Raw genomic sequence first — 14,303 nt, 5'->3', positions numbered from 1 at the left:
CCAGCATATATATCTTGTATGTTTGTGTGTTGTTGTCCTTGTAAATAACAGTATGTATTCCTCCATTTGCCCTTGAAAAACAAAGACTGGTTAAAAAAAAAAAAAAGAAAAGAAAAAAGAGCAAATGGAGAGAAAGTATTTTGTTATTTGTCCCTCAAGAGACACAATATGTACATACCTTCAGTATATTGTAAATAAGTGATAAAAAAAAAATGCATTGGCGTTTTGTGTGTCATAAATAATCTGTGTACCGCGGTTCAACAGTTAAAATATGTTTCAGTGTTTATTAAAATGTCATTGACCATTTTTACTGCGCTAACCTCGCATCTGCTGTCCTTATTTCATCAGTTGGTGGCATGCTTGTATTAAAAAAAACATTTAATGACAGCAGAAAGGTTGCTTCTAATACATTTTAACCAAATCTAGCACTCTGCTCCAACCTCTAGTGTCTCATTTATAAAAATTGGAGTCACCCTCACATTTCCTAGGTAAAACAAAACACAGAGAAAGCTCCTACCGGGAAAGAGTTGATTTTATGTTGTTGAGACGACTATAATCCTCTTCTGGCCCACACTGTTTTGACCCTCATAGCTTGTTGTCCAACAGGTGTCAGCCTAGTGCCGAGCAACAGTTTGTTTGCCCTCCCTCACATGTAAACTCGGCAGACCACCATGCGTGCCCGTGTGAAAGTCACACAATGTTCTAACTGTATTTACAGCTCCTTTTCATTGGGAAAGCCTGTTTAAAAAGCGCTCTCTAGCTACTGTCTGTCAGCCACACGTGTGTGCCAACATTTTTCTTCACAGAAACAGCAAGATCAATGTGTTAAAAGATCATTATAGAGGCACAGGGGGGTGAAGTAATGGATGCTCCTTTCATTCATACGGCTATTGTTAGAAGTCTGGTTGTTTGCTTTCATCATTAGCTCAAGAGTGATTAAATAGTGTTAACTGTTGAAGCATGCGATGAGAAACATCTGGTGGAGCTGTATCGCAATACGGTTCTATTACAGTCACTTTTGGCTCTTACTGTCTGTGATTTAGTGTTATTTCAGACGGCTCACAGCACTGTTTACATCTCCTTTCCCCATTCATTCAGTCGAGTATTTTAAAAGCTTATTGTTTCAAGTAGCTAATTGTGTAAGCTGGCCATGTTTCAAGGTGCTTGTCTTGTCTGGAGAGATATATCAACGGTCTATTTATCTATATTGCCAAGTTTGTGTTTCTGTGTGTGTGTGTGTGTGCTGCTGATATTGCAGGGTTTGCAAACAGGAGGGCTGGCTGTGCACCAAGAGAGCGTGTCTTCCACGGGACTGGCCAATTCGAGGCACAGGAGGCAGGACCAAGAGGGCTGCAACCACCTTACCACTGCTATACCCCCCCTCCCCTCCAACCTGCCCCTTGCTCCCCCAGCCGCCCAGCCCACCACCAGTACCAGCACCCCTCCTCCACTCGCAGCTCAGTCACTCACACTCTCTCTCTCTCTCTCTCTCCTGCTGTGTGCCAGTCCCTCTCTCTCCACTTCCTCAAAGTGGCCAGAGCTCCTCTCTTCTCTCCTCTCAACATCCTTCCACTGCTCTTTTCCTCCCTCTTCAGCTCCAGGAACGACCAAACCCCGGTTTGGCTAGTCGACCCCTTTGTCTTCAACTCAAAACAGAACAAGTCACAGAAGGACCTCAAACCTCAGCTCATCCAACTTCTCTGAAGACTTTTATTTTTTATTCTTGACCTTTTTGGTCTTTCACCCTTCCCCTCCGGAGAGGCCGGTGCGTGTGTGTGGCGCGTGTGCGAGGGCTCTGGTGTCTTGCTCTTTGCCCTGAGGGGTCTCTAAACATTGTGACTGGAGGAGAAGACTTAAGTTATCACCGCAATGAAAGTTCAGCTGCTGCTCCTGTTGGCCCTGGTTGGCCCGTTCTGCTCCTTCACACATGCAAGTAAGTCACCTCTCTCCTGCTGCCTGCTGTCCCCGTCCTGCTGCTAGCACACCGTGTCCCCTCTCTGCCTCCGTCTCCATCCGCCCACTCCGCTCTAACACACTCTTTGTCTGGCTTACACCATGTTCACTTTAAAACAACACACTCTGGAGGTTGGTTTCAGATGGGAAAGTAGGTTTCTGATGAATTTGTCAACACATTAACTTGTTAATTTGGTTTCTTTTAATTTTTTTTTATGTTCGTTTTTCTTCCACCTCATAAAGAAATGTATTGCTTTTTAATTCATCGGTGATAACTTCTTCTAACAACCGCTGGCTGTGTCCCATTTGTTCCACCTTAGTTGAGAATCACTTCTGGCAGCGCCCCGATGGAAAAACAAAACTTTGGGTGAAGGTGTTAATTTAACAAAGAGGAGGGGGGCGACTCGAGTGGATAGTCTGTGTCGATTTTAACAGTTTACCCTCCCTCTCCCTTTCCCTCTCTGCCTTTCTCTCTCTCTCTCTCTCTCTCTCTCTTTCTTTTTCACACTGTCGCTACACTCCCCGAGCCCCGGGACGGGAGGAAAAGTTTGATTTGGAGACACGAGGGAGAATGTGATGTAATAGCGAGAGCTCTGCCGCCTCGTGCACGTAAATTCTTGGCACTGGCAAGAGGAGAAAGAAGGAATATCCTCTGGAAGGCGCCCAAAACAGTGCTCACACACAGGGCGGGAGGGGAGGGGGGGTGGGGTGGGGTGCGGGGGGGGGGTGTAAACTGTAATACACACCGTACACATTTATCCTAAAGCTTATCCCCTGCTCCCTCTCAGTTTACCCCTGATTCTCTCTCCTCTCTCTCTCCTCTCTCTCTCTACAGTTTCTCTCTGCCTCTTCCTCTTGCTTTCTCTTTATATCTCTCTTGTCTCTCTTTCTCTCTTGTGCGCTCCATGTGTCTCTTCTTTCTTTCTTTCTTTCTTTCTTTCTGCTTCCTTCCTTTGCCTCGGTCAGTCGTCTCAGCCCAAGGGAAGCAGAAAGGCACGGGGGGGGCGGGGGGGGGGGTGTGGCGGGGCTGAAGCCCGAGGGAACTGCAGGGCAGGGCAGGGCTGGTTTGCGTGTGAGTATTAATAGAGAGAAGCTCTATATTTAAGAGGGTCATATGGATGAGAGCGGAGGGAGAGAGAGGGAAAGAGAGAGAGACAGAGAGAGAGAGAGAACACCCGGTACGTGAGGAGTTTAAAGAGGTGCCCCACCCTCATTTACCCGCATGTTGTTAGACCGCGTGGCGCGCCACCCTACCCCGTTTACCCATCTTTGGCGGGGTATCAAGCTTTACCACCTAACAAATCCCCCCCCCCCTCCCGTCCCGTTCCCTCTTCTCCCCCCCTATCCCTTACCACTCCACCGCCCCTCTCCAACCCTCTGCCCCCCCTCCTCTCTTCCCCTTTTCCAACTTGATGAGTCCAGACCCAGTGGGGATAGTGTTGGTGGAGAGAGAAGAGGGGGGGTGGGGGTGGGGGGGAGTCGGGGGCGGCTGATAGGGGCTGGGTCTATTTTTAAACGGCAACCTTTACCGGTCTGAGACGACGTGCCCCGCTCATTTCCATGGAGGTTTGCTCAGAAAAACAAAAAAACAACTCTTCAAACTCTCAAAAAGATTCTCAACTCGGCGCTCTCGGTGCTATTTCCACAGAGAAGGGGAAACAAAGGCAATAAAACAGACCCTTCCTCAGCTGTTTGACTCCCTCACCCCTGCCCACTTAACTAGCAAACCCCATGCATCCTGTAAAAACCTCCACCTCCACCCCAGCACCCCCCCCAAGCCTGCTCTGCTTCTTAATGAGTTTTGTCTGCCTCTCTGGGTCTTTAACATCCCCGGCACATCTGGCCGCCGAGGAGAGAGGTCAATGCCCTCTGTCCGTGCCCACTTGTAAAAATGACTCAAATGTTGCGCTCATACTCCAAATATGAGACACATGCCGCCAAAAGCCTCTGCCGGTAAAAAGGGACTGTGAGGAACGAGCGCTTCTCACGTCAGCCGAGTCTCACTTTGAAAAAAAAAAACACAAAAAAACGCTCAGTCATACTTCCAAAAATTTCCGTGAGGAGAAAGAAACATCTGTTTATGGGGAGGAGGCGGAGGCCATTTTAGCTGGGAGTGCGTGTGTGTGTGTGTGTGTGTGTGTGTGTGTGTGTGTGTGTAGACCAAGCCCAGAAGAGACTGGGCTGTAGTAGGGTTTTTTGGAGCGGCAGGCACTTGACAAGAGGCTAATTCAGTCTCTCTCTATTACATGAGAGCGGCACTCCAGCAACACGGCTGAAGTAGCGCGGCGCGGCCCCGAATCTCCCTGAGGAGTTTTGTGTCTCCTCTGTCAGTACCAACACGAATGTCTCACGTCTCTAGCACCTACGTATGCCGCAGGGTGAGACATGGCGCAAGAGAAAGTAGGAAAAAAGAAAAAGAAAAAAAGAGAGAGACGCTGACTAAGGAACACTTACACAACTGGGAGGGTGTTTTATGATGTGGGAGTTGGATTTGAAGGTCCGCGAGATTAAAAATACATTAAGAGGCTCGCTTGATAGACTGCTGGAGATCAGGGGTATTGCTTTTATCTGGGGGGGTTTATTTGTTTAGCGGCGTTCTTAGCGGAGGAGGAAAGCTTAGTATGAAGCTGAAGCGTGAGGAAAAGATCTATTTATTTTGTCATTTCTAGATCAGTGGATACATTTCGTGTCATTCCCGCTCTGATTCATTACGTTTTAGGAATGAATCTGAGCCGCTGGTGCTGTATCCCTTTGTCAGAGATTAAAGGTCCACTTGATCTGTTGTTTGATTTAGGCCCGGTGCCAACGTCTGCCTCCAGTGATAGAGTCCAGATGGGGAATGCTGCATGTCCCTGTATCTCTGTTAGACCAGGAGGAGGGGGGGGGATCAGTTCCTGAATGTATGTGGACGCTCATTGTGTTGTGTCTGTGATAAGAGTCGGCTGAGAATACTCCGCTCCGGTCTATCTGGGCCTCTCCTACTCAAACTCCCAAGAGTTGTGCTGCGCGAGGCACGCCCCGATATCTCCACAGCAGACTGCTGCGGGTGAGCGGGGGGAGGAGGGGCCGGGCCGGGCCGGGCCGGGCCGGGCCGGGCCGCGTCCTGCCATAGTGCGGCGAGATGGGCAGGGCGCCTATCTCTCTTTTTGCCCCCGCCCCCAGCGCCGAGAAAACATTCTTGGGCTCGGACGGGCGGACACGCTCACACTCCCTCACACTGTCTGGATGGGCCCTCTCCCTTCTACATGGGACAGCAAATTCGTAACACTCACACATGCCATGTGTGTATATATGCACACACACACACACCATATATACACACACACAAATGGGGAGCCTCAGTGACAGCTGATTGTGATAGTGATGTATGTATCCTACTACTCCCTCCCTTTCTTTCTCACACTATATCTTTCTGTCCCTCCCTCCCTCCCTCCCTCCCTCCCTCCCTCTCTCTCTCTCTCTCTTACTCTGTCCCTCCTTACTTTCTGCCAGGCAGGATTCAAACCCCATACGGGTGCCTCCACCTCTCCCAGCCATTTGCCGTATTCCTTTACCACTTCTCTCACTTTTCACTCAGCCCTTTGCCTGTATGCATGCCTTCAACAGTCCACCTCTCCCCTCCCTCCCTCGCTCCCTCCCTTCGTCCCTACATCCCTCCCCAAGGAGCTTATTTTGAGGGAAAGTTTGGAGCCAGTGTCAATCAGGGTCACAATCACTGTAATCCTTTAAATCACTTCTCAAAACACATTTTTTTTACAAACAGGGTTTCATATCGTTTATATCATCACCAGTTTTGCTCTAGTTGTATTTACCGGATTTGTTCTGTAACCCTGTTTTTAATCCACATCTGGCTTTTCTTTGCTTTGTCTTAATGCCCTTATTCCTTTTGTTATAATTGTTTGATTGTTGGTAAAGCACTTTGCAACTTTGTTTGTGCTACACAGTTTAGGTTTATTCTTATGACTATTAAACTTATGACTCTTCTTAGTATTATAATGAGACAGATTTTTAATGCCCAGTCGGTAGCTGAGATAAAAACATGAAGCATGTACTTGCAGGCGCACACGCACTTGCTAACCCACAATGATTGGCAGGATGGTTTAGGTCTGGTTTGTGTTTCACATGGAGTTGGACGCGACGGAGTGTGTGTGTGGTCAAAATGACATAATCGCGGTCAAAATGACCTGAGCGCACCACCTAAAATTTGAAACAACGCGGACAGCGCCGCAGTTACGTAAACGTGCCTCAGAGGAACTGGAACCGCTTCCTGATTCCGGTGGGGTTTTGTTTTGGTTTTTTTCTTGTTGGCGGGGTTAGTGGAGACCTGAGGTTTTCTACAGAACCCCCGAAGTAGTGCGGTCATCATTAGAAACGCGAGGAGCTCACATGCGTCCAGCCACCCAGAAAGCAGGAACCAGGCATTTAGCAGCGAGAGAGACTGTCCTTCAACCGGCTGACCCAGACTCAAGCCCTACCAGCTCCTGGGGTGCTGTTCTGCAGCTGACCCTCCCTGGGGATTAACAGTGTCACATTATTATTACACACACATACATACTAACTCTCCTTCATATCTAACATGGGATAGTAAATGGGAGACAGGCTGGAGGACAGGCCCGCGCTCACGAGGAAAGAGAGTGAGTCAAGCAGCAGAAGAGAAGGGACGGGGGGCTGCTGCCCGGCTTTTCAGTTTAGAAACATACCGTTCCCTCGGAGCTCCCCTCCACTCTCTCTCTCTCTCTCTCTCTCTCTCTCTCTCTCTCTCTCCCCCCTCCTCTCTCTCTCTCTCTTTCTCTCTCTCTCTCCAGGGATACAGCATTCTCTAAGGTTTCGGCAGCAACAAGCCGAACCTCAGGGAGTGGCAGGGTCAGGGAGAGGAAGACGGGGAAGAGGTAGATGAAAAAGAGCGAGAGAGAGAGAGAGAGAGAGAGAGAGAGAGGAGGAGAGGGGATGTAGGGAGGGGAGGTTAAAAAGGAGAAGTGGAAGAGAAAGAGGGGTGTGGTGGATGCAAAGACGCTGAGAGAGAGAGAGAGAGAGAGAGAGGTAGAGACAGAGCGCAGCAATCTCACTCTCTTACTCACTAATGCAGCTGTATTAACCCAGGATAGTCAGCGCAGTGGGAAGGAAATACTACTTAGAGCTAATTGTAGGAGCTGTACACATAATGAACCAATTGTTAGCGGGGGTGGGGTGGGGTGGGGGTGGGGGGGTGAATACACATAGCGCAAGGCCATTCTCTCTGAAGCACAGACCGCTTTATCATCGCTCGCAGGCATTTCAAACAAATAGTCTGAGTCGCAGTTCAAAACCCCCTTCAATACTCTGCCGCAGTGGGAACAAATGTTTTGTTATATTTACACCGCCTGTTGCTAATGAACAGGCTAGCCATCGCACGACTAGGAATAACCGCACTGGATGTCAGACAAGTCGAGCCATTCAGAGTTATTTTTACCCCTGTAAAGCATTCTCTATTATTTCAAGTATTTAGAACAATTGGAGAAAACGGAGATGGAGAGAGCATGATGTCAGCTGCTATGTTTAGAAGAGCGCTCGTTCCTCGTGCCTGCAGTGAGCGGGGAGGTTTAGAGGGAGCAGCGCATTTGAAAGCTAGAGAAGGGCTTTTTTTTTTTTTTTTTTTCTTTTTTTTTCTGGGGAGATGAAGCAATTTCAGGCCAACATCTTGTCAGTGGAAAGTTAACCGTAGACCATAATTTTAGTGCCACACTGAAATCTACCTCCTTCATTTTGAAGCAGCGCTGTCCAGGCTAAGCTTTTAGTTGTGGCTAGGAGGATGTTGAGCATGGGGAGATGACGCTTTGGTTATTAGAGGGGAAATGATTAGGTTCAACCCAGGCCGCTTCATAGTCCAAGCCTCGATGAAAGACACAAGGATAAATACATGTCTTCATGCAGTTGCTGAATACAAAATGGAAGCCTCCGTTGCACTGCAAGCACAGGCGGTCTCCTATAAGCTCAAAGCCTTTAAATGTAGACATCATTCAAAAAAGATACCACTCAGGGATGATAAATAAAGGCAAAAACATTTCCAAAAGTGATGGTTGCAACCGCCTGAGATGCTTCCAGAAGCTGACATTCCTCAAGGTGTTTTTCTAGTAGGCCTGGCCACCTTATCAACAAACTCCCACCTCCTTAGAGAAGATTTAGGAACTCTTCCTTAGATTGTCTTGTAAAACTGCTGATCACCCAGTTGTGGTGTTTCTCACACAAACAGGCATTGTTGTCCCACCCCCACACACCCTTTAGTGTCTGTACGTGCTTAACGGCCGAGGGGTTAACAAGCCTTCCTGCGCTCTCCTCATCCACTGACTGCTGTATGGCGGTCCTCCCTCCACAGGAAATGAGGCAGAGGATGTGGCATGCGAGTGCGCAAACACGAAGCCCTAAAGACAGGATGGAGGGGTGCAGTGGGTGGAGGGATGGAGGAATGGAGGGAAGATGTACGTTTATTCAGTCACAGGGTGTGGTGGCCTTGTTGTCACGGTAGCTATGGGCGGATGATGGGAGGAGTGTAGTAAGAGAAGGAGGAGGAGGAGAAGAAGAAGGAGGAGGAGGAGGAGGAGGGGTGGCAGCCATCATGATCAAACAGGGTAATGAGAGAGTGTGACAGAGAAGAGAGACAAGCTCAGGGAAGACATGATGTCAGGGAGGAATGTGAATATTTGCCATGTTCATTTTGACTTTTCTCACCCATCCCGGCAGATTGAGGGACTTTCCGCCTCGATTTCCATTCTCTCCTGTTACTAAGTCTCATCCATGTCCAAGTGGCAGGAATTTGCATAAGCACATTGCACTTTTTTTCACTGTGACATAATTATTCATTACTCAAAAGTATATATGAATGTAGGCCTACAAGTTTGGACACATCTGACTGAATGTAGCCTAGTATGTTTTTCATTATCTTAAAGCCATTTTGATCTAAAGGCTTACGCTTAAATGAAATTTGTTTCTTAGACAAATATAAATAGTGAAGTTGATGCCTATGTATGAATTTCTTTCCAAAGCCTTTGACTTTCCATCAAGGCAAAGGGCGGCTACTTTAAAGAATCTAAAATATAAGATAGTTTTGATTTGTTTAACACTTTTTTGGTCACTGCATAATTCCATTTGTGTTATTTCATAGTTTTGATGTCTGAAATGTGGAAAATAGTAAAAATAAACTTTTGGCGTATCTATCTATCTATCTATCTATCTATTTATCTATCTATCTATCTATCTATCTATCTATCTATCTATCCATCCATCCATCCATCCATCCATCCCTAACCTCTCTACTCTTTGCCCCCCCTAGGCCCAACAGAACTCCCTACAGAACTGGATTTGGCGACCGCCGCCCCCGGGACAGAAGCCGCCCCAGAGGCCACCGAGGCCCTGAAAGTGGACGACACCGTGGTCACCGGGGCTCCTCCTGCCGAACCCGAGGCTCTCCCCGAAGAAGTCGTGACAGAAGCCCCCGCGGAGGAGGCGCCCGCCGCCACCGAAGCCGCTCAGGCCGCCCCCGAGGAGACCGCCGCCGCGACCGAGGCCCCGGCCGCCGCGACCGACGCACCGGCGGTCGAGGAAGAACCCGCCGCCGCCGCCACGGAGGCTCCCGCTGCGGTGACCGAGGCCCCCGCTGCCCCCGAGGAGGCTGAGGCCCAACCGGAGGAGACGGGAGCCGTGGAGGCAGAGACGGGTGAAGAGGTGGTCGTTGAAGACGGCGCAGAGGGTGAGGAACATGTGGGATGGAGGCTGAGGGGTAGTGTAGGCTAATAGAGGTCAGTTTGAATTCAGTTATTGGTATTGATTGAAATGATGTGATAGAGTAGCTGAAGCTCTATGAATCTAAATTGGAAGTGAATTGTGTTTGGCTGTGCAGGAAAAGGTTTCATAGGCTTCTCTCTCTCTCTCTCTCTCTCTCTCTCTCTCGCTCTCTCTCTCTCAGCCCATCCATCTTCTCATAGATAGATAGATAGATTGATAGATTGATAGATAGCTGGCTTGATTAATCTCTAAAGGGGAAACTAAAGTGTCTTCACCAGCATAGAAACTGTTTTTTTTTTTAAACCTTTTTCTTCAGGTATAGAAAAGTGTACACCTGTATAGCAAAACAGATCAGGCATAACAAAACTTTTTTACCTCCATATTCTTTAACCTCCCACCCTTGTAGCTCCTACTGGAGTTTACATCATAAGATAAAAAAAGATGATAATATACAAAAATACAATGCAGCAACTTTGAGGCATGCAGCTCTATAAAAGTGATTGATTATCATCTTTGGCCTTTTTGTCTTCAGTCTTGTGGACCAACTGTTGTCTGTCTGTTCCACAGAGGGCCTGACTTCTGGCCAGGTAGTGGGCATCGTGATTGGCGCGTTGGTGGCAGTGATCATCGTTATCGCCGTGGTGATTGCTGTGGTGAGGAGGATGGGCAAATACTCGTAAGTATCTCACCTCCCCTCCGGATACACATGGACACACATACACACACACACACACTCATGTAATGTCGTGCATCCAGCAAGTGGGATAATAGCATGATCTATTGTGGTGTAATATTGTGCCGTGAGTCATCATCACCGCTGACTTCCTCTATATATGGAGTCAAAATGCATGAACATTTAGTCACTGACATGTTCTATGATGAAATACCTGAAATAACACAAGCGGTGATGTAATGGGTGTTGAGGAGAATGCTGTTTGCCGTGATAAGATGAACTCTCCTGCCCAACACAAACTGCGTAGCATTTAGACCATAATTGGTCTCCAGTGCTGAACATGCCGGAATAATAGAGGTCCCGTCCGATTGACAGTATTCCCACGCACCGCACCCTCCCCTCTGACGATACTGTCATGTTGTTGGATGAGCTGCATGTCTCACTAATGGGGAACGTTTTCTGTGTCACAGGTCTGCCAAGAACAAAAAGCCTGCGAAAAAAGAGAGCGTCTTGGTTTCTGTAATTTTCTCTATTTGACTGTTTTACCCAGCTAATCGTTTTAACCCCTCGCCCACCGTGGTCTAAATTCAGACGCATAACAGCCGTCTGTTGCAAAGAAAAAAAATAAACCCTGACAAGCTTGGTGCTTGTTGCTCCTTTGACTGACACGCAGTCTCATGGCCCTATGAGGAAAAGCCATTGTCCATTCAGTCTGACAAGTTGCTCTATTTGGCCTTCTAATTAGCTTCAAATCAGTCAAAAGCCTTCTGTATTGACTCTGTCTGTCCGTGTGACGAATGGTCACCGAGCAGATTGGCCTCACATCATCAGCTCGATTTGATCCAAACCTATCTCAACAGCCACAAGGAGCAACAACACAAAGTCGTCGACTTCTGTGTGATTTTCATCCCGGGAACTAATGCTAAGAGTCTTTCTTTTGTTGTCGGTCCATTTTGAAAAGGTTAATTCCACCTCATGCCATTTTCAGTTTTAAGCTACACTCAAACAAGGTAAAATGTATTCAGAAAACTAATCTTGTCAACTCCCAAGCAACCTGGCTTTAAAGAAATGTCTCCCTTATTAAAATGATGAAAAGCACATAGCCCTTATCCAAACCTGATGATAACGTCTGTTGTTTTGATCCAAATGTTTAACCTTTTAATCAAAGCTGCAAACCATCTTTTTTGATTCCCCATTTTGTTGTCGGTCACTCAACTTTGAATCATTTGAACCTTCAATAACTGGATAACTAGATTTTTAATTTTAATTTCCCTTCTTCAACCATCAACTGACAGCTGATTACACCTCGACGCTCATGATGTTCACCTGCCTCTGTGCCAAGTCTCTGATAGTCTTTCTTCTTCTCTCTTTTCTCCCGCAGCCCTTGAGGAAAAAGCCCGTGAAGCAGGGAGACCGCCCAAAGTTCTGGAAATTCTGAACTACTGAACTGTGATGTCATTTCCTGTCATTAAACAAGCATGCTACCAGCATTAGTCTAATCTAACCGGGACTCTGGACTGTTGCCAAAACGAGGGGGAGGGAGGTGTGTGTGTGTGTGTGTGTGTATGTGTGTGTGTGTGTGAGAGAGATGGAGAAGAGGGGTGGGTGTGCAACCATCTTCACCCCCCACCCCCACCCCCACCTCCCCACCCCCCTTACCTCCAACCGACACCCCCCGACCCCCTGGAGCTGCTGATACAAAAGGCTCTGTCTCCCCCCCCCCCCCACAACACACCAACAACCCACGGACAGAACAAAACAAGGTGGCCACAGGATGTCTCAAAGAATTTCAGGGCTTTTCTTATGCGTTGGTTAAAAAAAAAAAAAGAAAAAAAAAGAAGAGAGGGAAGTAAGGGATTATCTGACTTGTGGTAGGGAAAAAAAAAAAACTCTCTTTCTCTCTCATGCGGTGACTGAGATTTGCATTGGAGTTGGTGAAAAGGACCTAAAAATTGAAAAAAGTGTACAAAATAAAAGGAAATGAAAAAAGAACGGCAGCGGGACGGGAAGCAGGAGAGAATGTTATGAATTCCATACGATGTATATAACATGCAAAGGGACTACATAGTATACAGCTAAAGACTTTCTTCATATGTTGCAGTTGCATCCGCTTGCATTCATTATTATGGAATACACAGTAAATACAGGCAGTCTTTTGGCTATTGTCGTGGCTAACAGACCTTTAAATCACCCCTGAGCACCAACCAAAACGTTTTCTCACTTTAACACGTAGCCAATGAGTCCCTCACCACAGAAAAAAAACGATATGTTGGCCAACTGTATGAAGCACTGTGTGCAGAAGTTGCTCTGACATAACACTCATGTGCTCTGAAGGCAAGTGAGGGGCTAATAGGAAAAAAAAAAAAAAAAGGCACCCTCATTTGCAAGAGTAACGTGACATTCTGCCCGCTTTAACACTGACATATAAAAAGCTAATACATATCTGTGAAATTTAGCAGAAGGGTTTGTGCCACTGTCTCTGGTATTCCCTAGGTAGTTAGGAGGATTTTAACTTTTGAAGTGCATTAAGGAGAATTGACTGTACTTTTTAACTGCCACCCATTCCAAAAGAACAGCTTTTGATGACTTTCTGGCTTTTTCTCCAAAACATGTTCCATATACAGGCTTGTACACAGGCAGTGGTTGTTAGCTCACACAGTGCTAGCATTGTCTTTACAATGTCTTCATAGTACTTGGGTTATTATTAGGGTAAAGTACCAAAACAACCACACAGTCGTTAAATTGAGCTAACCCCAGAATGCATGCACAGGATGACATTTCATGGTTGCACTTAGTTTTAGTGCACAGTGTTAGGCAGCAATGCCCATATGTTTTATTTGTTATTTTCGCTATTGTACGTGGTCATTAATGGGTGTACAAATAATTAAGTCTCAGCTTAGCTCCGCTTGCTTTACGAACTCAGTTTAATATGTGCACTGAATGAGTGATGTAATGTTTTAATGAATAGGCTTTAGACACTGCAAACGTTTGCAACGACATTTGTTTGTTTCCCCCCTTCTGCTTTGCCACATATTATCAGCTCTTTAATTTTTGCCATCTGTTTTGTTTGAATCCTTTTATTTAATTGCAGTGTTTTTGTTCATACTGTTTCAATAAAAAAGTGAAAACACTCCACAAAATATTTCACTGACTTGTACGTTTTCTTTGTGCTTGAAAATGTGTCTGTAAAGATTTGTTACATATGGGTTTATTGTTCTCACCATTGCCTATCAATTAGATTAGTTTCCATGGCGCTGCCGAAAAGTCAACACATTCTTGAGTAGCACCGTCTTCAGCCTCGACTCACTAAATCCTCATGACACTTATTTTCTATTTCCAAGTGAAACTCTCATGCATCATTACTAAGCTTCCACAGGGGCAGCATCCAGTTGCCCACTCTGATTGGCCCATTCAAGTAATGCCTAAAAAATTTCAAAAAAACACCCCTCTTCGGGACGGAGACAAACACCACCAAATATGGAGGACCATATGGCCTCGAACCGTTGAGTCGGTTGAGCCCTCTGACAGTTAGGTGTGTTTTTTATGTCATGTTGTGGAGTTTTTTCATAAGGCGCTGTTAAGCTGAGGCAAGGCTCCAACAGTAGGCTGTGAGTCGCACAGAGATGCTCTGTGTCTGGCTCCCTCTCCTCCGTGTGGTTTTAGGCAGCGGCCCAACGCCCACCACCCCAGCCTCAGCCCCACCGGCAAGCTTCATAACCCTCTTTAGCTCACTCTCTCACTTCAGACTGCTGGGAACAATGGAGTCTTTTGAGAGGGGCAGATGGAGAGGCTATGGGCCGTGGCTGTGAAGCTGCTATAGCCAGCACTTCACTCTCTCTCTCCTCTCTCTCTCTCTCTCTCTCTCTCTCTCTCTCTCTCTCTCTCTCTCTCTCCTTCAGGATGGGGGAATTCTGCACAT

At 46.9% G+C, this 14,303-nt stretch overlaps 1 protein-coding gene across 1 annotated transcript; it reads left to right on the top strand.

Annotated features, from left to right (window-relative positions):
• The first annotated feature begins 1,546 nt into the window (after positions 1–1,546).
• On the top strand, positions 1,547–13,514 carry pdpn (podoplanin). Its single transcript, XM_071910176.2, has 4 exons — positions 1,547–1,933; positions 9,260–9,676; positions 10,279–10,387; positions 11,766–13,514. Exons 1-4 carry the CDS (start codon positions 1,870–1,872, stop codon positions 11,770–11,772), a joined length of 597 nt encoding a protein of 198 aa, XP_071766277.2. The 5' UTR covers positions 1,547–1,869; the 3' UTR covers positions 11,773–13,514.
• The last annotated feature ends 789 nt before the right edge of the window (positions 13,515–14,303 follow it).

This window comes from Centroberyx gerrardi, chromosome 14 (genome assembly GCF_048128805.1).
Source record: "Centroberyx gerrardi isolate f3 chromosome 14, fCenGer3.hap1.cur.20231027, whole genome shotgun sequence".
In the NCBI taxonomy this organism is placed as follows: Eukaryota; Metazoa; Chordata; class Actinopteri; order Beryciformes; family Berycidae; genus Centroberyx; species Centroberyx gerrardi.
The sequence above is the reverse complement of the archived record's forward strand: the minus strand, read 5'-3'. Positions and strand labels throughout refer to the sequence as shown.